Raw genomic sequence first — 26,258 nt, 5'->3', positions numbered from 1 at the left:
GGCAGGGGTGTTGAACTGGATGATCTCTAAAGGTCCTTTCCAACCCCCACCATTCTTTGATTCTATTTATTTCATCAAACTTACACTCAAGTTACTCCTTGGCTCCAAAACCAATGACACCTTTGCTTCTCTTTCCTGGCTGATGTTGCTCAGGTAGAACAACTGCTCTCCCATCATCTTCTCTCCAATCACCTTGTGAACCGCATAGAGGCGGAAACGAACGGCGTGGCTGCTTAACTCCTCTGGCTCCAGCTTACTGAAGGTAATTTTATCCTTGAACATGGGCATAGGTCCTCTCTGAACACTGGTTTTGCCCCTTTGTTTCTTGCTAGGCATCAGGACTGTGTGCACTTGCCAGGTATTCACACCACTGCGGTCTTTGTCTGGGATATCCCTGGCCTCCAAGATGGTAACTACGAGCTTTTGGCTTGAGGCTTTGTAGTTGAAGGTGACATCTAGATCACCACATTTACAGATTGGTTCGTGAGCACCATGATGTTCTGGTACACTGTTCACTTCATTATGTTCCTGCAAAGAGAAGGAAGAAGTAAAACCTCCACTGGAGTTCACCTGCCTCTATTTAAGAAAAAAATTGTCCTCCCTTGTGCTTGCACACAAAAGGCAGTTGCTCTGCAAAATAAGACCAGTATATAGTTAATTGCCTGATTCTGTGTCATATTCTCCATACAATCTAGTAGGCAATAGCATTTGTTGAAACAATCCCAACAAAAGGTTTCATCAATATTTAAACATTTTTGCAGGAGTCTGTTAATTTGGCAAAAATTCAACATACAGAAAAAGTAAAAAGGAATTTTTTTAAAGACTTCTTTCATGCCAATTTTGAAGCATTAACAAAACTTTTTGTTTTCTTTTGGTTAGAAAAACCCCAGCCTGTTACTTTGAATGTGCACAGGATTTTTTTTTTCATTACCAAAATCAAACAATCCAGCCAAACCTGCTAACTTTGTGGATATTTTGTTCTGCTGGAAGATAAAAACTTTAGCACTGTGTTCAATTTGATGGGAGGGGAAATCACTGTGTCAGAATTTCTTGCAGAGTGAAAATTCCTTTTCTACATGCTACCCTATAATTCAACACTTTTCCTACAGCTAAAGCAATGATAATCAAGAAAAACAATCTGGTTAAATACATATTGATTCTTTATTCCCTTTTTAAAATCTCCCAAGAGACGCATCTGTTCCTTCTGTTCACTTTGGATACTAATACATTCAGAATGAAAATTCAAAATAAACAATCAAAACATGCACAGACCAAGTCACACACAATCTTCTACCTACTTTTAAAACAAAAACCATCTTGATAAAGCAAGATAAAAAACATGGATGCTCACCTTACCTTTTGACGAGTGGGCGTGTGCGTTTCTGTTCAAAAGTGCTTTTTTATCTTAGAGCTAGAACGTGCTTCGTATGATAAAGGGGTTGCTATAGTGATCAATGATTTGTATTTAAACATGAGTATACACTGTACTAGCGAAAGATTTTCAGTTAACAGCCAGAAGGTGAACTAAGGCCTGTCACTAGCAGTCTGAGTCACCCTCCTCCTCAAACATTTCTCTTCTTCTGCGTTTCAAGCAACATTTCTTTTCAGCATTGGAATCTTATTGTTTAAGAGTACAGATGATGGGCCACGGACTTCTGATGTAATTCCCTTCATAAGCACCTAGGGTGGCATGTATCTCAAACAAGACCTTGGACAAACCTCAGAATTTACATCTACTTCCTGTCAATTTGCTTTTCGAGTGCTCAGATTCACCTGCCACAACATGCAAAGCTCCAGCTTTTCATATTTTCGTAGATGTTTGTTAAGATTTGTGCATGTAAATACAAAAGCCACGCGCACTCATTAGCGATGGAGACCTGCTGTCATATGTCTTGCAAAAGTCATGTCAAAGAGAGACAGACCTCTGCTCAGACAGCACACAAAATGTCCTGGTTGCCCATGAAAATGCCTTTCTGTATGAATGGCAGGGTGCAAAGACAAAAATGCAAGGCAGGCCAGGTTGCCTGGAGAGAACGTGACGTTATGCAAATGTTAAGTGCTGCTGTGTAGCTGTCAAGTTATTTCTGTCTGTTTGATGAAATAATACTTAAGAAGGAAACTTAATGGGATTGTGCTTGATTCATTTTCCCCTCCACATGTTCATTCCTCCCCATTTTGATCTGTGCACTTGCTATTGAGGAGATGGAATCAAGGCACACTTGAGAATTGCTGCTACAGTGTGGAGACAACTGTGCTTGTGGCACAACTTTGCTTTCAACTACGTGCCTGAGCTGGAGAATGCAAACTTCCATGTTTCATCATCAGAAACTCACAAGTACAAAGATCCAAGAAGCACTTTCCTGCCCCAAAGGGCTGAGTATCTCATCTTCTGAAACTGTTTATGGCAGACTGAAGGTCAGCTCTCTGTTTTTTGACGGAGCAGCTAGAAAGAATCTAGTCTTCATGAAATCTCAAATTGGCCACATCCACTGCAGAGAAGTCTGCACGAACTGGAGGCAGAGAGAGAAACAGAAATGCCAAACTCTGTGGCAGCAACCTTTCTGTGAGCAACCAAGCTTTAGAGACCTCCTGGGCTGGCCCTTTCAGAGAGCACTGGGCTATCTGGGACTCACCTCTGCACAGGTTTTCAGCACACAAAGCTTATAGATATTCAATTTCCTTTCTGTGGAAGTCATTGACAGAATCTCCCTCAGCTTTCTGAGCTCAGTTGGACTATGAGTCCTTTGCGAAAATATTGGTTATACAGACACTAAACTGGAATCCAAAGAAAGTATGGGTTTTAGATAATCCATTTGAATTTTTTCCCTCTTTCCAGCACAGTTGTTGAGAAGTCAAGCCAAGTATTGATACTCTATGTCTGACCTGGTCATTCAGGACACTCAATATCCACTTCACTAGGTAAAATAAGTTCATTCCTGCCAGAGAAACCTGAAAGAGCAGCTAATTACGAGCAAAGCTTGAAATTGTACTTGTGGTTCCACTGCAGGGGCATAAAATTATCATTTTTGTCTCTAAAGAGATGTCCTTTGAGTGAAGGATAATAGTGCTTGGACATTTCTGGCATGTCAGAACATTCAGTTCCTGCAATAAAAATTCTTTCATTAATCCACACAATACCTTTGGATGAGAAGCTGCTTGTAGTAGATAAACTGGAACTTTGGCATATCTGCTCCCTGATGCTAGGAACATTCTTGTCATTTTTAAAATGTAGGTACCAGGAGCAAAACAAGAGATATATTCCAAAGAAATACAAGAGGATACTGGAGATGCTGCAGCCCATGTGAATCGTGGCCATGTGCATCAAAAGTGGAAAAGGAGCAGCAAGCCTCAGGTGGGCAGACAAACAGCATGTGTCAGAGGCACGCAGCAAAGAGAGGGCAGGGCTGCCCCTGCACGGAGTTCCCATGTGTTGTGTTGTGTAGTGTTTTGTGGGAGTGGATTGTGCAGCAAACCAAAACACTGTCCAAAACACCCCTTAGGGCTGGAGCATATGCACCAAGGAGATGCTTTCCATCTCTCTAACTGGCTGTAAGCAGCACACTTGGAGGAAAGGAGCCTCTCCCTCAAAGCCTCGTTGCTCAGAGTGTGATGGAGGTATTCATTCTCCACAGCTGAAGAACAGCCTCTTTCAACTCAGGCAGAAGATGTGACCTTTGTGCTGTTCTTTTAATATGTCTGATGCAGGCTGATATTTTTTCAGAAACTTAATCTTGTGGTAAAACAACAATGAAAACCCACACACCACATAGAAAGATGATGAGAGAAAAGGCAGCTGCTAAGTCATTGGGTGTTTACAATGCCTTAAAGTCAGCAACATTTTCTTGAGGCATCCAAGTAAAGATGCAGAACTAAGAGAAAGCAGAGGAGCTCCAGCCTCAGGCTCTCTCCTTCCCTGGAAGGATGCCTGGGATCAGTGGGGACCAGAGTGATGGTCACTTGGCCATCTCCACCAGCTGCCTGCAGCTTTCCAGATGCTTCCTATTTGCTAAAGCCACAGAAACTACCTGGTAAAAGAGGCACACATCTGACCTAGTGACCATGCATCATGTCCCTAGACATAAACCCTGCACGTACAGCCCCTAACAAACCTTTGGGCCACCACAGGGTGCCCTTTGCTAAATGATAGTAACTGCTGTCAGGCAGCTAATGGCTCCAATTTCAGTTCAGAGTTTGCAGTCAGAAATCATGCATTAAAACAGCTTCTCTAAATGAATGTTAGTAGCAAGAGGTAAAGCACAAGAAGAAGGGGAATCACATAGAGAGGGGTCTGTGCTCACTCACACATGCACACAGGAGCACCATTATATTGTGTTGTGCTGATCAACTTTTCACTTCATTTCTCCTCTAACATTTTTTGGCCCCCAACATCCTTTAAAAGCTCACACTTTATGTAATAAATGGCAATTCACCATACCTCAGGGCTCCAAGCCGAGGAGCTGTCAGTAGCATCATTTACTTCAACCCTCTGGTTGGCAAACGCTGTCTCCGTTCCCAAACGTCCCTCTGTGCCTTGCTGGCTGACAGCATCGGCAATGCCAGGCTCCATGCCAGGCCCTGAGCACTGCCCAGCACCTCTACTCCCAGTTGTTGTTCTTGAATCAACAGATACATGGTCATCTCCATGATAAGACAGGTTGTCTTGGTAACTCAGTTGGCTTAGTCCATCCAGATCTAACAATTCAGCAAGAAAATAATTTCAGAGGGATTACAATAAATTCCTCCCCCTCTGCCTCTCAAAATGTGCCTTTCTCTCCTTTATTGTCTTTGGTTTTCCACCTCTCTCCGTCTCTAGTGTATGCAAGAGATAGTTTCTACTCCTAAATACTACAGCACTGAACTTATCACAAGTCCCATATAACTCAGCACTGGGTGGAGTGGACATGCCCGTCTCCTCACACCCTGAACTGAGAAACCAGTTGCCTTTACTTGAATAAGTTAACCATCAAATATAATTATCACCGGGGTGTTTGGGATATTCATGTGTCTTAGGGCTGCTTTGTGGTCCCAAAGCAATCACCTCCATAAAAACACAGGTCAGACAAATTGCAGAAAAGCACAGCACAGGCCTGATGAACACGGATCAGCAATTTCCTTCTACACAGAAGGAGAACGAAGAGGAAAGGTTAGGAGTTAGCATTATCCTCAAGGGGATAGTGTTGGTCAGGAAAGAGATTTCATGGAGTTAAGAGGGCCACTATGACCTTACCATCCATCCCTGAGAGCCTGGGTGCACATGACGAGCCTCATAAGCCAACTAAGAATCTCCATGTTTGGGCTAAACTGTCCCAAAGGTAACTGAGGGAAGATGCATTGCCTAAGTCCCTGACTGCTTTTATTAGTTTCATCTAATTAATCTGACCAATCTGATTCTACACACTTACTCCTTGATCTAAAGTAAGGTTCATTAATGGTAACAAAATAATCTTCTCTGGTTTAGACTACAGATTTCTCCTCGGCACCATCAGAAATCTCTGTTGTGAACACAGGGTACTTTAAGGCATCAGTGAGAGCTCTCTAGGTGGAGAGACACAACTATATCTGCAGGGACACAGATGAAAATCACGTCATGATTTGGCCTTGAATGTGTTCTGCAAGCACTTTCAGGAGAAAACCAGGGACCCTCCTCCTCCTTATTCATCTGATGCCAAGCCTTGCTTTAGGAAGACAAAGAGCTAGATTCTGCCTTCATCTCTTTCAAATAACCAAGGTGCAGCTACAGCGAAAGAAAACAAGGTGTGCTTCCAGACAGCTGGTGAGAGTAATGAAAACAGAATGACTTCCTCTGCAAACACAGCTCTTTGGGGTTTAAAGGTTTCACAGAATGGCTGAGATTGGAAGGGATCTCTAGAGGTCATATCATGTTCACCTCCCTTTCCCAAGCGGGGCTACCTGTTTGTTCTCAAGAAGCCCATTACTACAGGACAATTTCAAACTTAGTCTCCAACCCAAATCTTTAAAAAATAGTCTTAATTACCATGTTTAATGGAAAGCTATTAGTTTGCTTTGGTTCAGATGAATCAATGTTTTCATTCCTCACCTGACAAATGAGAGGCAATCTAGGATTCTCTGTACACTCCCCCGTCTCAAATAAAAAGCCCAAATCCTTCTGAGTAGAAGGAATTCTATGATAGGCCTTAGCAGCAAACTAATAGCAAACTATGCTATTTCTGATTCATACCTGCTCCATAAAAAAACAACCAAGCAAACAAACAAAAATCCAACAAGCAGAATGGGGATTATAGTCAGGAAACGTGCTGAAGGCATGCAGAAGTCCCTGCCCCTCTCCTTGGCTGCTCTTTCAATTTAACAGCTCAGAGATCAGGAAAATGACTTTATCCCCTTTCTTCAACTATGAATGGTCTCACATTCTCCCTCCCTGTATAATGTTTCAAAAGCATGGGCACTTCAACAGACAAGTCTGAGAGCACCTCGCAGCTTTGCAATTATGCAATGACGTGGGAGATGGTCCCTCAATAGGAAAGAGGGACCCAAATTCAGATCTCTCAAATTCCAGGCAAGTGCTCTTCTCACTGTCTTCTGAAATGCAAGCCCCACCTCTTCTGCTCCTCATCCTCCCCCTTGGCAGACCTAGCCTTGAAACCAAGACCCCTCAATGTTTCACCTCTGCCCTGAATTGAAACTCTTGAGGGTAGAAAGTAACTCGATTTTTTGCCATTAATCCCATTGTTCTCCAGAAGGTTAGAAATCAGAAGGAAGTAAACATAACGTAAGCAAGGAATAAAATAACAGAAATTCCACAAATTTACTGAGATTGAATGGGTACAGGCACTCCTTAAGGCATTTAATTAGCAAGCCAATGTCTAATACACATTTTAAACAGTGGGTCATCCATCAAAGCACACAGCACACAGCAGGCTTTCAGAATAAAATGCTGCTGTAGTAAGAAATGATCCTCACACAATTGTCTTGTGGTTTTGACTCCTGCTGGGATAATATCTAGATCAATAATAGAGGAATTTTCAAAAACTACATTAAAGCCATAAAAGGCTATTCATAACAAGAGAACTCCAGAAACATATTAATAGAGCAAGCCATCTCCCTAAGACTTGGGCACAAAATGAATGTGTTAGGAAAGCAAATGTAGAATTCAGGGAAAGGAAAGGAAAAGAAAAGGTGATTCACCAAAACCATTCAGTGAAACAGTCTGTCTTTTTCTCTAAGGTAGTTTGGTAAAAGATAATCACTTCTAAATACCAGTATTAGAGGATCATTGCAGGTAATAGCCCAACTTTACAGACTAGAACAACTACACCTCTCCAATTACTTCCCTTCTAACATTAAATTCTAACCAAAAAAAAAAGGTGAAAATAGAAAATTCTTCATGTAAAGGAAAAGGTCAGAGCAGTAAAATGTCTGTAATTTACCTGAGAGATCTTCAAGGAAGAAAATGTCAACAGTCTTATGAATACCTGACATGAATAAACAGCACAGCCTCATATAGTTTGAGACAGCACTATCTAACTATCTGAACTTTAATTAGCCAAGAGTCCCTGCAGAGCAATAGCAGTCAATTCTAAAATTAACAGCTGATAGTACTGTACACTAAAAGACTGTGATTTTCCTTCTTTTCTTTTTTTCCCCCCAGTCCTGTCCTCCAACTTCGTGTCACGTGTCCAGAAACCAAACTCAGCACATCACGCACTGAAAATCAGTATGGAAAATACTGTGAAGTTCCCCTTCATGTTGGCAGCTGAATGCTGGCTAATCTACAGCATATCTTCCTTCTTTTTCAATGATGCACATTCTCTCTATGAAACATTGCAATGAGCCAAAGAAATGTCCCAAGAGGCCTCGTCATTTCCTAAAACACACTGCTAGGGTTAAAAGTCTCTAGTAGAACCTGCTAAATTAACACTACACAGTTCATTGACCAAAGGGAAGCACTGTGATGTAGAGTTTGAAGTGTGTCTGTTAACCTGTGCTGACCAAGGATGTGTTTGCTCTGTGGATTGCAGTGAATCTCTGAGCTTTTACAAGAAAAGGTATGTCTTTTCTTTATGATTTTACAAAATGAAAGAAATTCCATCCCATCTTCTAGTCTGTATATGAACACATGCTGAAAGTTAAAAGCCTGTTTATATACGGTCCAGAGAAGAGGATTTCAGTATGTATCTGGTTACTTATGGACTTGAAACCCTCCTAGTTACCAGCAGTGATTTTCAAATCCCTCTTTCCAACAGACAATAATGGCAGCAGAGATAGAAGTTAGTGGGATTGAGATGTATTTGTCCTAATACGGCAGGAAACCTGTTGCCTGGCCCTTGCTACAGCGCCAGTTCCAAATCACTCTGCAGCACCCTGGGCATCACGTGCTCCCCCACAACGAACTAAATCAGATGCAAGGAGACCAAGCAGTGCTCTTGCCCCTGGTTATTTTGAGATTAGCCCTCAAAAAGGGGGGAAAAAACCCCTTTCTAGAAGAGTCTCAAGGGAGCAGAATCATTATCTAATTACAATAAATCTAAACAAAAATGGATTGTAAATTTTAGGGGTTAAAGAGAAAAAGGATCTTAAATTTCAAGTGATATTATGCAATCAGGCCAAGACTGTTTAATTTACCACATGCTGGGTAATAGCCTGAGAAGACTCCATGTTTCCTATTCTAAAATAGGCTCTTTATTAACAGTGTGATTTGCAGAGAGGCTGTGGGCAGAGCTGGCATTTAAGCCATTCAGCTCCCCAGAACATGATCCAAACACTTCCTTTCTGCAGCGTGCACTCCTCTTTCCAAGATCTACTCACGTTACTACAAAGGTTTTTAACGGGTGAAAAGTTAAAGTTAAATGAGCCTAAAGCGCAGACTGTCAAGACATTGATAACAGAAACAGAGGGGCAAGGAAAATCTCATGTAAGAACATGATGTGAGAAGATTTTGTGGTATGTCAAGTCTGAGTGGGAGAGAAGCTATTCAGGGCTTTCTGAGATGTTCAGCTTTGCTGTACATCTAAGTTAGTTCTAGATTTCTGATTCTGTAAGCAAATAAAACAACCAACTATATGAATAAAAGGTCTGGTTAGAGAACACAAGGAAAAGAGATGTCTTGGGCAGGTCTGAAAGAGTCATGATCCCAATCTGAGCTTGGCACTTTCCAGAGATCCTTTATACTTTATCCTCTCCCAGAAAGGGCCAGAGGATCTGCTCAGCTGAAAATGTTCAATACACCTTCAGGGCACAATGATGGCTTTACACCCACAAACCTTTCTGTGGAGTTTCTGCCCCTTTAGCTAGGGGCCAAAATGGACTTGTACCAACACAGAGTTCTCAGACCAGCAATTGGGAAGTAGTTGGGTATGGAGTTGTCTAGGATTTACCCCAACCACTCAGCTTTTCTCCCAAATAAACCACTCATATGAGAAGCCAGGGGTGTTTGCAACCATCACCATACTCCCCGTACCAGCAGCTCTACATGCCTTGGAAGCCTCTGGGTTTGAAGGAGACCTGACATACCCAGGGATTTGTTCATAACGAAGAGTCTAATCTTGAGTTTGGAGAGGAATGGGGCAGAGAAACGACTGTCTTAGAGAAAGCAGGCTTCAATATCTGGTTTCATCTATTTTCTGAACAGCTATTTAAAGAATATTAATATTACCTCTGAAAAGTAGGAGCAACACCACACCACATTGTGCCAGAAAAAGAGTTAAATGGAAAGTCATATCTTGAAATGAAGTCAAACAATTGAATTTCAAAATTAAAACACTCTACAGAAGTAAAAAACAAAGGACACTTTCATGTCTGTTCCCTCCAGTGAACTTCTCCAGCTTTTAGAATGTATTCAGGCCAATTTTCTAAGTAGCTACATTTTGAAATGCATTTCATCTCTGTTTGTGTAAAAGAGTCATTACATTAGTCCATAGAAGAGCATAAAATTCTTCCCTTCTGTGCCATAAATTTTCAGTTTCTGTCACTGCCTGACATTTGGTGTATACTCTGGCAAATGATACAGCATAACTCATTCATTGTTCACCTTGTGTTTGCAAAGCCATTACAAAAGGAGACGTTTAACTTTTGCTAAAAGGCTTGCTAAAGAGATGACTTAAATGGCACAGATCAAAAATAATTAGAACAAAGTCCTGCAGTCTTTACTCTGGAAAAAATTGTTAATAAAATCCATGAAAATCCCACTGGATTAGGAGTCAGAATTCAAAAGCCATATACAGTTAATGGAAAGATCTTCATGGACCTAGCAGTGCTCAGATCCAGACTCTTCCCCCTCAGTACTTTAGAAATGAGTTGCAGGTAACCAACAAGGAAACCAAGTTTAGTAAGAGAGAAAGTAAGATTCAGGACTTGTTTTTCCAGAACAAAAGAACCTCTCCACATTTAGGCTACAGATCTTAGACTCGAATTTCTTTAACCTCATTTCATGCAAACAGTACCTTTGTATTCAGATACCTCTGTACCGCGCTTCTCACGGCTGCAGAGCCAGCAGCTGAATTTGGGTCTACACTCCACACCTGCTAATGTTGCTTTTTCAGATACTTCTGATCAAAAACTTTGTGAGCATGACACAGATCTCAAACTGCTTAATCACCTTATCACTCCTGCCTGAAGATGCTGTCTGTTCTTCAGCCTCCCCATAACTGTTTACTGGGAGAACAACTCTTGCTTTAGACAGTCTGCTGCCCTTGAACAACAAGCCAGGTGACACGGCACACTTCTAGCTCTCAGATGGACCTTCTGGGGAGGAAAAGGGGACCAAGGTTTAGGGAGGACTGAGGAACGAACTTGAGAGTCACCTGCTTCTTCAAGCTTCTGGAAAGTCTGCGAATGTCATATTGTATTTGTAACATTTACATGTTATTAGACCTTGTCCAACTCTGGACATTACTCTAATGAAGATATTTAATGAAGCAGAACACAAAGAAAGACACAACACACATAGAGAGCCACTTGTAAAATCACTAGCATGTGCAAAGACAAAAGTAGTAAGCAAAGGACTGGAAAACTTTTCCATGCTTCCATTCCCCTACAGCTCCTGCCAAGGTGGAGAGAGAACTTCTTTTTTGTGCTGAAAAATGAATTCAGATATAACCTGCTCTGGGTAATAGAACAGACACATAAACACGGCACGTGGCTAGCAGGCACTGCTGACTCCATCTGCCAGCAGCAGAGCAACTCAGGAGACCAATGTAAATTGTAACCTTTAAAAGCATAGATCTGCATTTGAGCACGTCCCTCTGAGTGCCCTTCCCCTCCTGCTACCAACACGAGCTTTGAATATGAGATGACTTCACCCTCATTAGCGTGTGAATATCCGCCAGATGGGGAAAGGAGGGTTCAATACCTACTATATATACTTGGCCTTGCTTTGTCAGGGTGAAGGCACAGAGGCATTTTGCTGATGTCCCTGCCAGCAGCACCAAGGATGCCCAGCAGCAGGACGCTTTGACCCATGGAAGGGAGCAGTGGGGAGGACGGGCGGGCGGTGTGCACGTGCGTGTTTGTGTACACGCGTGTGAAGGAGCCAGCTGTCAAGTGTGGTCGGTCCCCTGCTTGCTTGAGAGCATCAAACAGGAGATATGGTTGCCAGGACTCACTTTGATAATTGCCATGGCAAACCCGAGCAGCTAGACACACGGGTCTTGCATGTGGCGATGTGGTGATGTGTGAGTGGAGGGCAGCTTTCTCAGTGACACTGCCTGGTTTGGAAGGGAAAGTACCTTTCTCCACCTCAGAGCTCATATCAACCACAGAGCTACAGGTGGGGAAACAGGATCCTGCTTTTACACACTACATTAGGTCTATTAAAAATCTGCAGTGTCAACTTAATGACAACTGCTGTCACTGCTCCATAAATTTACCTGCTGCTGCACAGAAGTCAGCGCTCAATTCCGGCAGAAAGGACAGAGCAAAGAAGCTGGCAGTGCTGAAGTAACGTGCTGCCAGTACCAGCTCAGCAGAAGCTGGTTCCTTCCACAACACCACGCTGGCAGATGTGACCCTCTGGTCTGATTTGCCACAGTTTGACAATAAACCTGCTGTTCCTTCTAGAAAATTGTTTCCAACTTGAGGAAAAAGCTGAGTGTTTCTATGCTGATATAAACGATAAAAGGGTTTTAGATATTAGTTTGTAACTGGTCAGTGACCAGCTATAGAATCACAGAATCATTTTGGTTGGAAAAGACCTTAAGATCATCAAGTCCAACCACTCATCTCACAGTGCCAAACCCACCACTAACCCATGTCCCTCAGCACCTCATCTCTGAGTCTTTTCAACATCTTGAGGGATGGGGACTCCACTGCCTCTTCCTTTTTTGTAAGCTGTTAAAAGAAGCGTCTTTGAAACTTTTTAAAATAACAATTATTATTTCAAGCTGTAACAACCCTATATCCTAAATGTGCCACAACCTATTCAAGTAATTGAAACCTATAAAACCGAACGTTCCTTTTCAGCCAACTGTGTTGTCACATCACTACCTGTGGCTCATGCAACATCCACCACATCCATTTAAACTCTCAGCTGATGCTGATGAGCTCTATTTATATGTGTATACATTTTGGCTATTTAAGACAAAAATAAAACTTACTCCAAGTTTAAACAGAAGTCCGTTTGCAGTCAAACAGTCTGCCAAAAATCATGAGTAAAAGATTATATTTAGTAATTAAGCTGCATCTGTCACCATTTTCCAAAACAACTGTAACATTACAATCCCAGGCCCAAGGGCACGAGGCTGTACCCTTCAACAGACGTGCACTAATGTGGTGTACAGTTCTGGTTATTACAAGACATTTTGCAAAGGTCCATGTGGATGCAGCACTCCTGGACCATTTCTGTAAAGATGCTCGCTGGGTGACCTGCATGTAACTCCCTGCAAAACAGAGCAGAGTCCTTTCCTAAGACAGAAGGGGAAGGCTGAAGGGGAGGAGGGGAAGTGTTTGACCCGCTTTGATGTATTATTGACCACTTGACTTTGACTTCTACTTTGCCAATCCCCAAAGCACGACTGCACCACTTGTTATGACACTGGATGCTATTTCTAATGAGCATTTGGAAGCATACAGGCTAATTAAACCGTGGCACTAGGGAATCTGTAGCAAATGCTTGATACGTCTGCTGCTGAATCTCTGCCTGAGCAGCAGACAGTTCTGTGTCAACTTAATATCTCTGTATTAATAAAACTAACTTCACCCAGGGGAGAGAGAAACGTTCACCATTCAAATATACAAGTGTCCTGATTAGGAAAGGACAAGGGGGAAACATTTTCTAAATCACCATGGAAACTTAAATAAAGGACCCATAATTACAATCTAAATTCTGGAAGGATAATGAATACATCTTGAGATCTGCAGATGTTGCAGAGCATATACATATTTCTAGCAACTTCAACTCAATTGCTTCTATGCAGCATCTGTTTTACAAATCAACTTCCCACTACTCATAAGGAGTCATTTGGGATTATCTTTTCCTTTTTTTTTCTCCCCAGAGGAAGCAGTGAGGAGGAAAGGAGGGTGACCTCTTTTCTCTGCAAGGTATTTCAAACTTCCACTATTTATTCAGAAATCTCAAACACCCAATCAGTTAGAAAGCTTAAAGGCCTCCAAATACACTAAACTAAAATGCATTAAATAAATAATTCAAGAATCTTCTGCAGTGTTACCAAGTATAAAGAACAACTTATCATTTGCTCAAAGACTATCCAAGAAAAAAAAAATGACCGAATAAAATACACAGTGTAGGTGTAAAATATAGATGTAAAATATGCCTCCTGTCTGCCTGCACGTTAAAAAAAAACCCCAACAAACAACAGACATTTTGGCTGAACAATGAAAGGTTTGCAAATGCCAAATTTCTGCTACCCAATACATTTAATGCTGCTCTTGGGTGTCCATTTTCCTCTTAAAGATTTTGATTCTGCTTTAAGAAAGTCAGTGAAGTGACAATGGGAACATCACCGAGCCCTGGAGGAAGCAGAATACATATTTGATCATATAACCAAAAACAGTATCAGTACACCTATGCATAATGCATATAGTCAGAGGATCCCAGGAGTGCTCTGTGCTGTGTTCTTTGCTATTACAGCAGCAGTCACATAGGCCTGGCCTTAAAATTTTCATGATCGGGATAACATAGAGAAACAGTGAACTGCAACAGCTCCTAACTCAACAAAACCCAGAACTACACACAGAAAGAAAAAGGCTTTCTTTTGGAAAATTGGAAAGGGCTGCTGCAAACAAGGGATTAAAAAGGAGGTACATTTTGTAAAGGAAACGTGCAGCAACACACGTGGAGTTGCTACTACCAATTCCTATTAAAGTACAGCCCTGATCTGCACTGTCTTCAGTCTGGACTCTTCTCATTCTTGCTGGCAACCATTTGAACTAGGAGTCCAAATAGAAGTACAAAGTGATGCAACTACCTGATTCATGGGCTTAACTAAGGAGAAGAGCATCCCATCACTTTATTTTCAAAACTATTTAAATGTATTTAAAAATGTATTTAATGTATTTAAATGTATTTAAAATTGATGGAGAATGCACTGTGAGACAGTAAACCCATATCTCCATGCAAGCTTACGGACAGATTGTGCACAGTGACCATGCACCGTTGACTAACTCCAACTGGTCATTTACTAACAAAGAGAAGGCAGCTCTCAGCCGGGCTTTCTCCCTCCAGCCAGACCTATGTGGTTTGTCCCTTTTGGGTCAGTGTACCGACCAAGGAACCATTTGGTGCCTAGTGTTGAAGGTAAGGTCCACCCCTCCTTGCTGAGTGTCAACACACCAATCTCTACCTCTTCAATCTGTTCTCACTCCATGACCAAACCAACAGGGAAGCTCTCCACGGCAAACACATTTGGATGCTGGCATGAATGCAGGCAGAGAGAATCACAACTTGGCAGCTTTCATACCAGGGGACACTTCCAGCAAAAGGAAAACAAAAGCAAACAAAAAAAGTCAGAGAGTAATCAGAAGCAAGACATTATTTGGCTCTGGCCTTCAAGTGCCTCAGTAGCCAAACAATAGAGCAGTCAGAGCAATAAACTGCAATCCTGCACACTGCTGTGCAAAGAAATAGAGACCTGCCCACAGAAACAGCATGAAAATCAACATATTTTCCTGTTGCTTTTTGCCTACTCCCAAATTTAGGTTTTAAAAATAGGAACATGGGATTCAGCTTCAAAACCGACTCTCACTTTGCTGCCTAAGGTTCTTCTATATCTAAAAGGAAATGGCAGCCAAGAAGTAGAATCACAATCATCCCTGATTTTCCCAATCACCTACTTTACATTTTACATGTGGAGTAAGCATGAATCAGGCTTCATTTATGCTACTGGGTTTTATGAGCACAGGTCCAGGATTTGTGGAGAATTAGAAGAAAGAAGAGATTACACACTGTAGGAGACACTTCTAAGCCAGGAAAACCCCTGGTGTGGATGCAGTTACATCCATGAGTCAGCCTACACCCCTTTGCCAGCTCTGGTTAGGTTGCTTAAAGAAAACATGCAGCTGCAGAGGCAGAAAAAGCACCTTCTGTCAGCAGATGCTGTGTCTACGCTGGGGACACTGCAGGGCACAGGTGTAGCTGTGTACAATCTGCGGTGTGGGGCTGTAAATGCTCATGGACATGGAAAGTAGAACTGCTGCATCCCAATGGCCAAGGAGTTAGAAAACACTGTCCTTTCCTTCCAACATAAATTAAGCTTTACTTTATAAGCATTATTTTGATGACAGTTTTCCTGGCAGCTTTCATACCACAATGGGTTGAATTCCTTCAGTTCCCCATCAATTGCATCTTCTACTGGTTTGCTTGGCTTGGATATACACTTCTTCTAAGGCAAGGGAGTCACTGTGTGAGCTCTCTCCAGTAAATTTAAGGAGGTTTCACTGAATTGACACTAGCTTCTTCCAGAATACAGCCTTCCACCTAGGAGAAATCAAACTGGCCAAGGAAACGCTCAGGAGATCCAGGACACCAACTCTTGCTCCTCTTTATAGTGGTTTCACTATGTAACGCTCACACCCTGTGAGACTCAGGCAGATTATAGGCCATTCATAGCACCCAAGGCTGTAACCATTGGCTTCACACCCACTAGCCTTTGTTTGCTGATTAGCAGGCTGAAAATCAACTCCCTCGCAAAGATATTTGTTTGGGGTTGCTACGAATAACAACTGCATTGCAACAAGGCAGATATTTATTTTCCCACTGATTATTCTAATTGAAATTTTCTGTTTGCTACTAAAGAGTTGATTCATCACAGCCCTACTTTACCACTGCTGTAACACCACTGTTCCTATGGCACTCCTGGGAAATTCACAGACTTCGGCAGCAGCAGTGGGTGAGGATGTGGTGCAACAAGTCTCCTGTGTGTTCACGACCTAAGTTGTTACCCAAAAGGGGCAATCTTTCCCTTTTCCCTTGTTTTAGTTTTAGCCATCTTCACTCAATTCAAAAGTAATAGGGATAGTAACAGTTAAAGCAATGAGCTGGTCTGGTTCACCATACAGTTGCATGCTCTGCAGACCAGACATGGAAAGCAGCACAACTATGTGACCAGGGAATGACAATACATCTCAGCTGTGGTTTTACTTCAGCTACTGACAACAGCAAAACTGCACCTCTGGGCTCAAGGGTTTTATAGCTACATTACTTATGGCAGTAAGTCCAGACCTCAAAACTGACCCTGCAACACAGATCTTCAGCAAACCTCAGTGCTCTCATTTATCCAAATTCAAGGCTTTCTGTACAGCAACACCATTCTCATACTATCTGCTGGAAATACTCCCACATGGATTTATGCTGCTACATATAGACCATATGGGCTTGAAGCTCTCGGTCTGAGGAGGGAAATGCCTCCAAGAGCCCAGCTTGTGTGGGCAAACACTTATGCCCACTGCAATCAGACCTTCCAGGGATGCTTCGTCTCACGTGGTATTGAGCACTCCAGACAGGAGAGCACCCGCCTGAACCTGAGGGAACTTTTAGGTAGGGTGATGAAGCCATGAGAGCACCAGCTGTTTTCATGGTCGTTAGAAGGCATTTTCTACAGATTTTGCTATGGACTGGTTTAAAATTCAACCTAAGTCATTCGGGTTGGTCTGCAAATAAGTTCTGATGAAACCTTCCTAACTCAATCTGAGGAAACTGTATGAGAATGACACAAACAGCATCTGCAGAGGTACATCTTCCTCATTGCCTGGAAGATCCACACAGCCCAACAATACCATTCACTGTCAACAAAACTGCACATTTTTCCCTCCATGACTTTAACCTCGCTCCTTCATTGCTTTCTTTCCCCTTGGTTACTAAAATTGTTTCAGAAGCCTGCAAGGCCACTCAAAATGATGGCTGCTGACAAAACGTCATTACAACAGCCAAAAATGAACTAAATGCAAGGAAGTCAGAACCACATCCCTATCTGGCAAGAGGCTATAACACCAGCTCACCTTTTGTCAAAGTGATCCCACCTCATATGAGCTCAGATCAGTGGGGTTTGTGCTGTTAAGCAATGCAAAGAGGCTGGGAAGAAACAGAGATGGATTATCCATGCTTCCAAAAGTCCTAACGCTCATTTCCTTCTGCAAGCATTTGCCTGCTACCATGGGTTTGCAATAAGAAGCCATATACCAAGTAGGCCAAGCTAGCAACAACTGAAACAAACAAACAAACAAAAAAGGAACAAAAAGTACTACTGTTTGTATCAGCACCCAGAAATACTATGTTCCAGCTCTGCACAGAGTGCTGCTAGTACGCCTGCACGTAACCTCCACCACAACGCAATGAGATCATTCACACCTGCCTTGCCTGTAGTAGGAGATGGAAGGTGAGGAGGCAGGGTTTCTAGGAGAGAGGTAGCTCTGCCCAGATGCTGCCAAGATGCTGTTTATTGGTAAATGAAGCCTCTTGAGTCCTAAACAACCTTCCCAGAGGAAGATAGAGTCGCAACTGCCATATGGGGAGTGGGAAGAGGATGCCACTTAGCAAAAGTGGATCAGAAAATACATGCACAAACACACACACTCACACACACAATTTGTTCTGTAACTGCACTGAATGGCAAAATCCATTTCTTCCCCTCATACACATCCTTCTCCATACAGCTTATGCAACCTTCTAGACAGCAAGAGCAGATGACAAGTACTCCTGAACATCCTTCCTCGTGGACCCTCGGAAGCTAGGCACAAGGAAGCTCTGTTCACCGAACAAGGACCTTGATGAAAACCCAAACCACTTGTCCACTGTGGGCTTACGAAGACACTGCATCTAAAATCACTAATTGAGGACAAACAGTGAAGTTTCTCCTCAAACAAGGGAGCTTTCAGTTGTAGCACCTTTGCAAACTTCACAGAATCCCTCTTTGGCTCCATTCCCCCAGCTGCAGAGCTGACATACCACAATGCACCCTCATCTCAGGGCTACTGCCTACTCACATCACCACTTGCTTTTAACTTCATGGATGAAGACCCCTTATAATTTGAAACCTTGAAAAGACAGAACCGCAAACGAGTACTTTAAGAAGTGACATGGAACCGCCTTCAGAAGGATGAAAGTCTGTGGGCAAACGCTGAGCAGCTCTGAATTTCCCAGAGATAAAGCATTCCATGCAAACTCACATCTGCACTTCGTTTCAGAAAGCTGCAGACTCACACCACATTCTTCAGAGACCAGAGGCACATCTCCAGTCACGTTGGTGCATTCTCCCACTCAAGTAGCTAGGAGTATTTTCTGTGAAGTGCTTTTGTCTGTTGTTTGTCTGTGCTTTCCTTCACTCAGTCCTAGTGGTGCTGTTGATTCAGCAAAGCCTCTTGACTTGTTGTCCTGCTTTGAGTACAGGCACTGATTTTTATACTGCTGTGCTCTGGCTAGAGCACTGGCTGGCTCTGCAGCCAGGCGAATGGCAAAATTCATAAACAGGATCTCTACATGGAAACTGACTATCTAGCTATTTTAGTCTCAGGTTTAAGCAGAAGTTTTACTTATCACACAAGCAGCCTAGTCTTGTTAGGGGTATATTTTGCTATATGGGTCTATAGGAGCTAATGAAAGTTCATTTCTTGCCTAGGAATTCCTGACCACATGAACAGTCATTTACTGAGGTCAGGAGTGCTCATATGCAGCAGAAGGAATATCTCCTCTACTACAGCAATTACGGGCAAAAATCAATGACCTCTGTTAAGCTAGAGGCCAAGGTAAGTAAATGCAATAGAGGTTTCTAGTTTTGAAGACTCCCAGAGCCTCAGAGGCATGCCTTCCCTTACACATGCATTGAGGATAACTGCCTAGCCACTGAGACAAGATTCCTATTAGGATGTCAAACTGCATAGCATTCCAAGGTCAAAGAATTTACTTTAGTCCAAGTGAAATGCAATCTTTAGCCAGCCTTGAGATTGTCTTATTGATGGGGGAAAATCTCCACAGACTTCATGCAGTTGGAGTGTAGTGCTCACCTATATGTTACACTAGTATTATGAACACTGTCAGACAGCTCAGGGGACTCTTCAATCACAGAACTCGCTGTGCAAAAATGGTTCAGCTCTGATTCAGAAGACTCAGCTCTGCTGGTGTTGTCTGTCCCCATGCCTTTTCAGAGCAGTGTCTGCTGAAACAGCTAACTGCTAAAGTCACTTTGACTTTTTGTTTGCAGAGGACATGGGCCCTGAGGCAGAAGTGTGCTAAAGCCATTGTGTTCGCGGCACGATTATTGCTGCTCTTCACCTTTTTCCTTATGAGGTTTTTTCCCTCTATAGATTCAGGCTGGGAAGCAGATAGACTGGCCAGCTCTACCCCTCTGCTTGGAGTGCACTACTTTTAGAAGTGGCTTATTGCTCTATTGCTTTTTTTCACTTCTTAAGCCAAATGTGCAATGACAGATTTGGCAGCCACACTCTCGCCAGCCACCTCCAGTCAGCTGAGCAGCAGTACCATGACCATGAGGAGATGCAAAGGCTGCTCCTTCCCTGCTCTTTGATGGGAAACAGTTTCTCTATCAGAGCTTAGACGATGAAGGAGGGTCTCAAAGGAACTGCAAGTTCATCCACACTTGCAAAATTTATAGCTACATGATTTGCAAATGGCAGCAGGGATCTGCAAGCACGGACGGGTCTGCTTTCCTCTCATTCACCTCTTAAACCAAACACCTGGTGCTGCAGTTATTTCCTGCTGCTCTATTGCCTCATTTTTGTGCCGTGGATCAAAAGCATCCAAAGTGAAAAACTTCTCCCTGTGTTTGTTTGAAACCTTGGCACGACATCCCCGGCATCATTTAAGTACAGACGGGGACTGGGTGGCAGCACCCTGCTGATTAGCATGCCTCACGGTGTCTAACAGACATTTGGATGAAGAAACCAAGAATTTCATTGCTCAAATACTTTATTAGATCCCTAAACCTAAAAATGGTTTTCACTAACATGTGTACAGCTTTGGGGCCTCAGAAAAGCTAATGTGGGAGCTAGGAAACATTTCCTAGGAGGCAAAAATGTGATCAAAACCATATTTGATAAAAAGGAGAAGGGGTGATGATGATTTTTAACTGAAATGTTATTTTATTTCCTCTCAGAAGCAGGTTGTAAGTTTAAGAGGGGGGAACAATTATTAGATTTTGGTTTGCATCTTTTGTTAAAACAAAACTATTTTCACCCAGGGTTGTGGGTTTTTTTCCCCCCCTAAACCCAATAAGCTATATATTGGAATGACCTTGTAACACGTTTCTGTGGCTCTTTAATCACCAGTGGCTGCTAAACGAAGCATATCTATTTTCTCTGTTACATTACTATTGGCAACCAGGTCTTCAGTAAGTGCCCAGAAATATTTCCATGGCAACCAAAAGCATTCAGCATTGCTACTGTTTTGTGCCAATTTAGCTTTAAAATATTCTATTGTGGAGAGAAATATGGTACATTAAGTGAAATAAAGTCAAGATGCAATGTTCTGAAAAGAATATAAGGATAAACAGGAAACATGTATTTTGCAGAAATGGGTTAAAAAAAAAAGTCAAATGAAAGGAAAAATATTCAGAGCTAATATTGATGCCACTGAACGCCTTTGCTGAATGTCAGCAAGTGCATATGCTGGCTTACATTGTCACTTAGGGTTAGGTAACAAAGCTAACAGAAATAAGGATACCTCAAACATCTTCTCTTGATCATTTTAATCCATGACTGAAATTCTAAGTTGCCAGGGCATTACAGTCTCTCTGCATGTCTAGGTTACCATCAGAAGAGTTCATACTCTTGATGTTAGAGAATTAATCTAAAGGAAAAAGAGGAAATAAAGAGTTGAAAAATAAAACACAAAGAGTATGTGTGTGTTTTGGAAGTGAAAGGTCACTTAAAAGAGAGAAAAGAGTTCTTCCACATCAAAGATCTTATGGAAGACATTTTCAGATTACAGTTCAGCACTTTCTCTCCCACCACAGAACTTAGTTCTGAGAAAAAAAAAAGGCATCAGCTCCCAGCCCTCCAACCCTCAAACAGCCAACTTCATGACTATGAAGTCTTGAGACCATAGGGTGGCCCTTTGTGCAGTGCATTGCAGAGATGAAAAGATAAAAGACTATTTGAGAGCATTTGGATTTGACACTCCCTCTGGTGTAAAAAGCTCTGCAATGCCCCCTAAAGCGCTTTGTGCGGAAGTAGAGAGCAATAAGCAGCAGCAACAACATAGGTGCTGGGGAGCTCTGTGATTCACAGAATCAAAGAATCTCAAGGACTGGAAGGGACCTCAAAAGATCATCCAGTCCAACCCCCCTGCCAGAGCAGGACCACCTAGAGTAGGGCACACAGGAACTCATCCGGGTGGGTTTGGAACGTCTCCAGAGGAGACTCCACAACCCATCTGAGCAGCCTGTTCCAGTGCTCTGTCACCATGAAGCCAGTCTCCACTCCACAGTGGCTCTAGGGAGCTTACTGAGAAGGAAAGCAAATAAATACTGAGAGTCCACCAGCAACTTGATCAGTATCTGCACTAAGCTGGGAGAGAAGTTCAGAGTGACCGTCCCCTTCAGCTGCAGTGATGGGTTACTCTGGCATCTGTCTGTCACTCTAGTGTCTCTCACCAGGAAAATTCACCTAGTCCATCATACATTCCTAAGGACCTTCTTTCTTAGATATCCCTGCAGAGAAGATTGCAGGTGAGAAACTGCTCTGTCAGTGACAGCAGCCCATTCCTGGCCCCTATTTCCCAGAGAGCTCATCACCTTTCTGTCATTCACTGTGAGCAAGGGTGTAGTCCAGAGACAGGACAAAGATCTGCAGGCCACCATGGAAGTAACACAACTGTCATGTAGCTGCTCCCCAGTCTACTCTGAGGAGTCTCAGGATTTGCCATGAATTGCTCCAACAGCCCCTATTAGGGGTACAGGCTCTGCAGGAGACAGGGTTGCACCCCAGGCACCACTTGTCTAGGAGGATCCATGGCCTTAGCACTCCCTGGAAGTACATGCAATGCCCCATGATGTCTGTGCACACACTGGACACCTCGTTCCAGCACACACAGTAAATCCAGCCCTGCAGCATTGACTTGGTACCTACAAACACACCTTGTGGGCAGGATATTGCACAGGCAACGTACAGCGGACACCAGCAGATAGGGGATCCATACAGGACAGAGGTTGGGGTCCAAAAGACACGACTCTGGGATGCTTAACCTGAGAATTGGCAATCATTCATTTGCAATATGAAACAAGCAGTCCCAGTTTGTAAAACAGAACAGCTAGACCAAAAGCTCTTTTTAATTATTTACTCCCTGGCCATAACAGTGTGAGGAATAGTAATAAAGAAAAGAGCTAATTTTAACATTCATTAAAGAACACCGTCAAGGTTTATACCCTCTCAGTCTGATATTCCTGTTAAATATGAAAACAAACAGGCTGATCTTCTGCAGTCTGCACAGAAAAGGCTAAATATGTAAGACTACCCTAGAAGCCAAGAGTGATGAAAAGCTCTTGGTCATTATGAAACAACCGTTTGCAAGGGCATCGACTGCCTGCTTAAAAAAAAAACAACCCAGAATTTAGATATTTGAAGCCAAATTCTGAAGACCCTCAGTGAGTCTCAAGTTCTTCATCAGCTCCATATTGTAGATTGACTGCCCCCTCTCTGTTCTTTCCCTTCCTTATTCCCCCCTTTCCTAGGATGTTCACAGAGAGTGGCTTTAAGCCAGCGTGATCCAAGGATGGTGTCAGCAGCTTTCCTGACGGTGGTTGGGACATATGTCTCCATCAGTTCTCTGTGACCCAGGTAACTTCCAGCCACATTTACAGTGATATTTAGTGAGTACAAGTCACGTGCCTGAAATTCAGTCCTGAACGCAATCTCCTGAAAAGCTGCTCGTGTCACTTAATGATCAGAAGTCATAGTTAGGTCTATTTAAAACTGAAAATATCAAATTCAGTTCTCCTTCCCATAATCTCCTGCCTGCTGTCCTCTTCAGTCTTATTTGAAAAGCCTGTGGGGGTGGTGGGAGGGAAGGAAAGCGATTTGGGAGCCTTTCATCCATAAAATCATGAGATATGGCTGGCTTTTTAGTGCAGCATTTCACAGCACATGGCACAGTAACATCTTGAGATTCCTGGCACAAAGAAACAAGGTTTGAGATTATATATATCTTTAATAGCAATGACGCAAAGGCAGATGGTTCTCAAAGCAAAGGCTTAAGGCTAAACACTCGTTTTGAAGGGTCCTGCTACCAGAAACAAAACATGGGTGGGGTAAAATATTCCTTGCTACAGCAACAGGGCCCAATTGCCTTCTAATGCTCAGCATTACACCCTGGAGATTTCCACTTGCTTCAATGAGATTAAGCTCACAAACGAGAGAAGAACTGAAAACAAGAGGAAAGGTTAGATTTTTCTTTGGGATTTGGGGAGTTTCATTTTAGCCGTGGGAAACAAAGACAACATAGAACATAATGAGCAGATTAGCAACTAGATCAAATCAATACTAGAACAGAAAGGTCTGGATAAAACTGTCAGGGTGTGTGCGAGCTGCTTACCTGCAAAGCTTGCCTTGCCATTATTAGTTTTTAAGGAGTCACCCAAGTTGAGGTTGTGCTCATGACCTCTCATTCTCCTAGAGGGCTCACCTTCTTCCTCAGGGATGGGAGGGAGTTGATCAAACGTCTGGAGATCTTCATTCGCCCAGTAGGATCCATTGGCTGCCGAAGACCTGGTGCTTTCAACACACTGTTCTGGTAAGCGGCTGGTATTTTTAACCTGTTTTTGGCTCTGCAGGCCCATGTCAGAGGCACGAGGGAGGTCTTCCGAAGCAAGATCAGGACCCCCAATGTGACCATCTTCTCTGGGATATAAGTATTCATCATCCCAGAGGTCCAGGTGTCGTTCATCATCTGACTCCTCAGAATAATCCTCATAAACTCCTCCATTATTCTCCAAGTCCTGGTTCCTCTCTTCCTCTGACTTACGGCCCGCTCCACTCAAATGCAGCAGTGAAGCAGATATTGAGTCTCCTGCGTGTTGGATAGCTTCGTATATTTGAGACATCCAAGAAGACAGCGGCTGAAGGAAATTCTGAGAAGCCTCAGAAGCCATGTTTAACGCTGTGCCAGGATCAGGTGATCAGTTGTTCAGCTTTTCCATCATGTCAATTATCATTCAGGGAGCTACAGAATAAGCACCATAAGAGACTACTGTAAATTGTTTGTCCATCAACACCTGTCGACACACTATCTAAGATGTCTAGAACCGAGAGAAGAAATGTAAAAAAGCACTTCTACCCATTGAGAATATCACTACAAATCCAGAAATGATGGACAAATTACATGTATTCCTGCAGAGATCTGGAAAGCTTTCATTCAATTACTAAAGCTTACATAAAAATAAAAACATAGAACATCGGAACAGAAATATCTCTCCACAAGTGCACACATTCTGGTTCCAGCTGTCAACAGTCCTGGCAAGAAAAGTACAAAACAACCTGCAGTCAAAAATCTCAATCTCCTGGTCCTGACTTCCATCACATTCTTAACCTTAGCATGTCCAGATGAGAAAATTGAAGAGGAGAGAATTTGGGGAGATTTATGTTTTTGACTGATTGAAGTGATCTAGGTTGACCTGCTTCTGCAGGGGAGTTGGACTAGATGATCTCTAAAGGTCCCTTCCAACCCCTACCATTCTATGATAGGCCTAAAGCATGCAGAATTAGCCCATGACACAACCATCTCAAACAGTTTGCTCCAGAAAAGCTCTGAAGAAGACCTGTCTGCCCAGAGCAACCCAATCCAGAGTTGTTTTGCCTTTCTCAGTAATGAAAAAAACCCACCACAAGAGATGGAATATTACAGGCATAAAATTATAGGGAAAAGAAGGAGGTTAACAAAAGTATTGGTATCATGTTGATATGATATTTCCTTGAAACTCATCTAACCCCTAAATAAAATGACTTGCAGAAAGATAAGATGACTTTCTGCCCAATATACATCTTCCCACAGTATCACAAGACAGATATTCTTTTAGGAACTCTGAGAAGGAGAAACCTAGAAATAGGAGGATGAGTTTAGGAGGAAAGAATTAAATAAGCTAAAAGACAACTAAAATGAAGCAAAAAGAAACTTCAAAAATTAATACTTATCTCTTGCTGAATTTAGAGTTCTGGGAGCAATCACACTATAAAAGGGCAAATACAGCATAAGTGGTAGGAAAATAAGCTCACCAGCAGTGTTCATTACCTTATGAAATGGTCTCCACAGAAATGTAGTGGGAATCCCAATGTTTTGGATTTTTAAATGCAGCATGGCCTAAGGAGATCCCACCGTGCTTGGCAAGCAGCTTTTTTACAGATGAGATCAGTGACTTAAGAGGTCTTTACCTCTTGAAACATCTGCGCTGAGTAATTTTGCTCAGCAACGTTGACTTACACCGCAGACACTTCCAACAAGTTTATTATCAGCTTCAGGATGTACTAAGAATTACAGTCCTAACAAGGGCAGTAAATGAACGTAGGTTACTGAAGCCATCTGAAAAGCTGATGGCTGTTATAACCTCCCTGAGCTAGGGAAACACACTGTTCCAGTACCCACCTGTCAGCCACTGGCCTCTGGCTCAGCTGCTGGGACCCAGGTAACACTCTCCATCACACTTTAAATCTCTGGCAAGGAACAGACGATGTCATGGCTTAACCTCCCAGGTGAACTGTTCTCTTCATCAACTCTCTTCTTTCCAACCCTGTCCTTGGCAAAGCCTCGCTTGCTTTCTTACTTTCTCATAAAACTAAAGCAATTACACACTCCAAACAACACATTTTCAGCATAATGCAGATATGTT

General features: G+C 42.6%; 1 protein-coding gene across 3 annotated transcripts in view; it reads right to left on the bottom strand.

The window, feature by feature from the left end:
- The window catches only part of SYT16 (synaptotagmin 16), a 67,620-nt gene that overhangs the window by 17,498 nt on the left and 23,864 nt on the right, over window positions 1-26,258 (bottom strand). For all 3 annotated transcript variants that reach the window (XM_061997913.1, XM_061997914.1, XM_061997915.1), the window contains exons 4-6: window positions 23,972-24,598; window positions 4,436-4,692; window positions 85-528 (exon numbers count right to left, since the gene is read on the bottom strand). In XM_061997913.1, the coding sequence (XP_061853897.1) occupies window positions 85-528; window positions 4,436-4,692; window positions 23,972-24,527 (1,257 nt within the window). In that variant the 5' untranslated portion in view covers window positions 24,528-24,598. The remainder of the gene's footprint in view (window positions 1-84; window positions 529-4,435; window positions 4,693-23,971; window positions 24,599-26,258) is intronic.

This window comes from Colius striatus, chromosome 6, assembly GCF_028858725.1.
Source record: "Colius striatus isolate bColStr4 chromosome 6, bColStr4.1.hap1, whole genome shotgun sequence".
Classification (NCBI taxonomy): Eukaryota; Metazoa; Chordata; class Aves; order Coliiformes; family Coliidae; genus Colius; species Colius striatus.
This window is presented reverse-complemented; position numbering and strand designations above follow the sequence as displayed.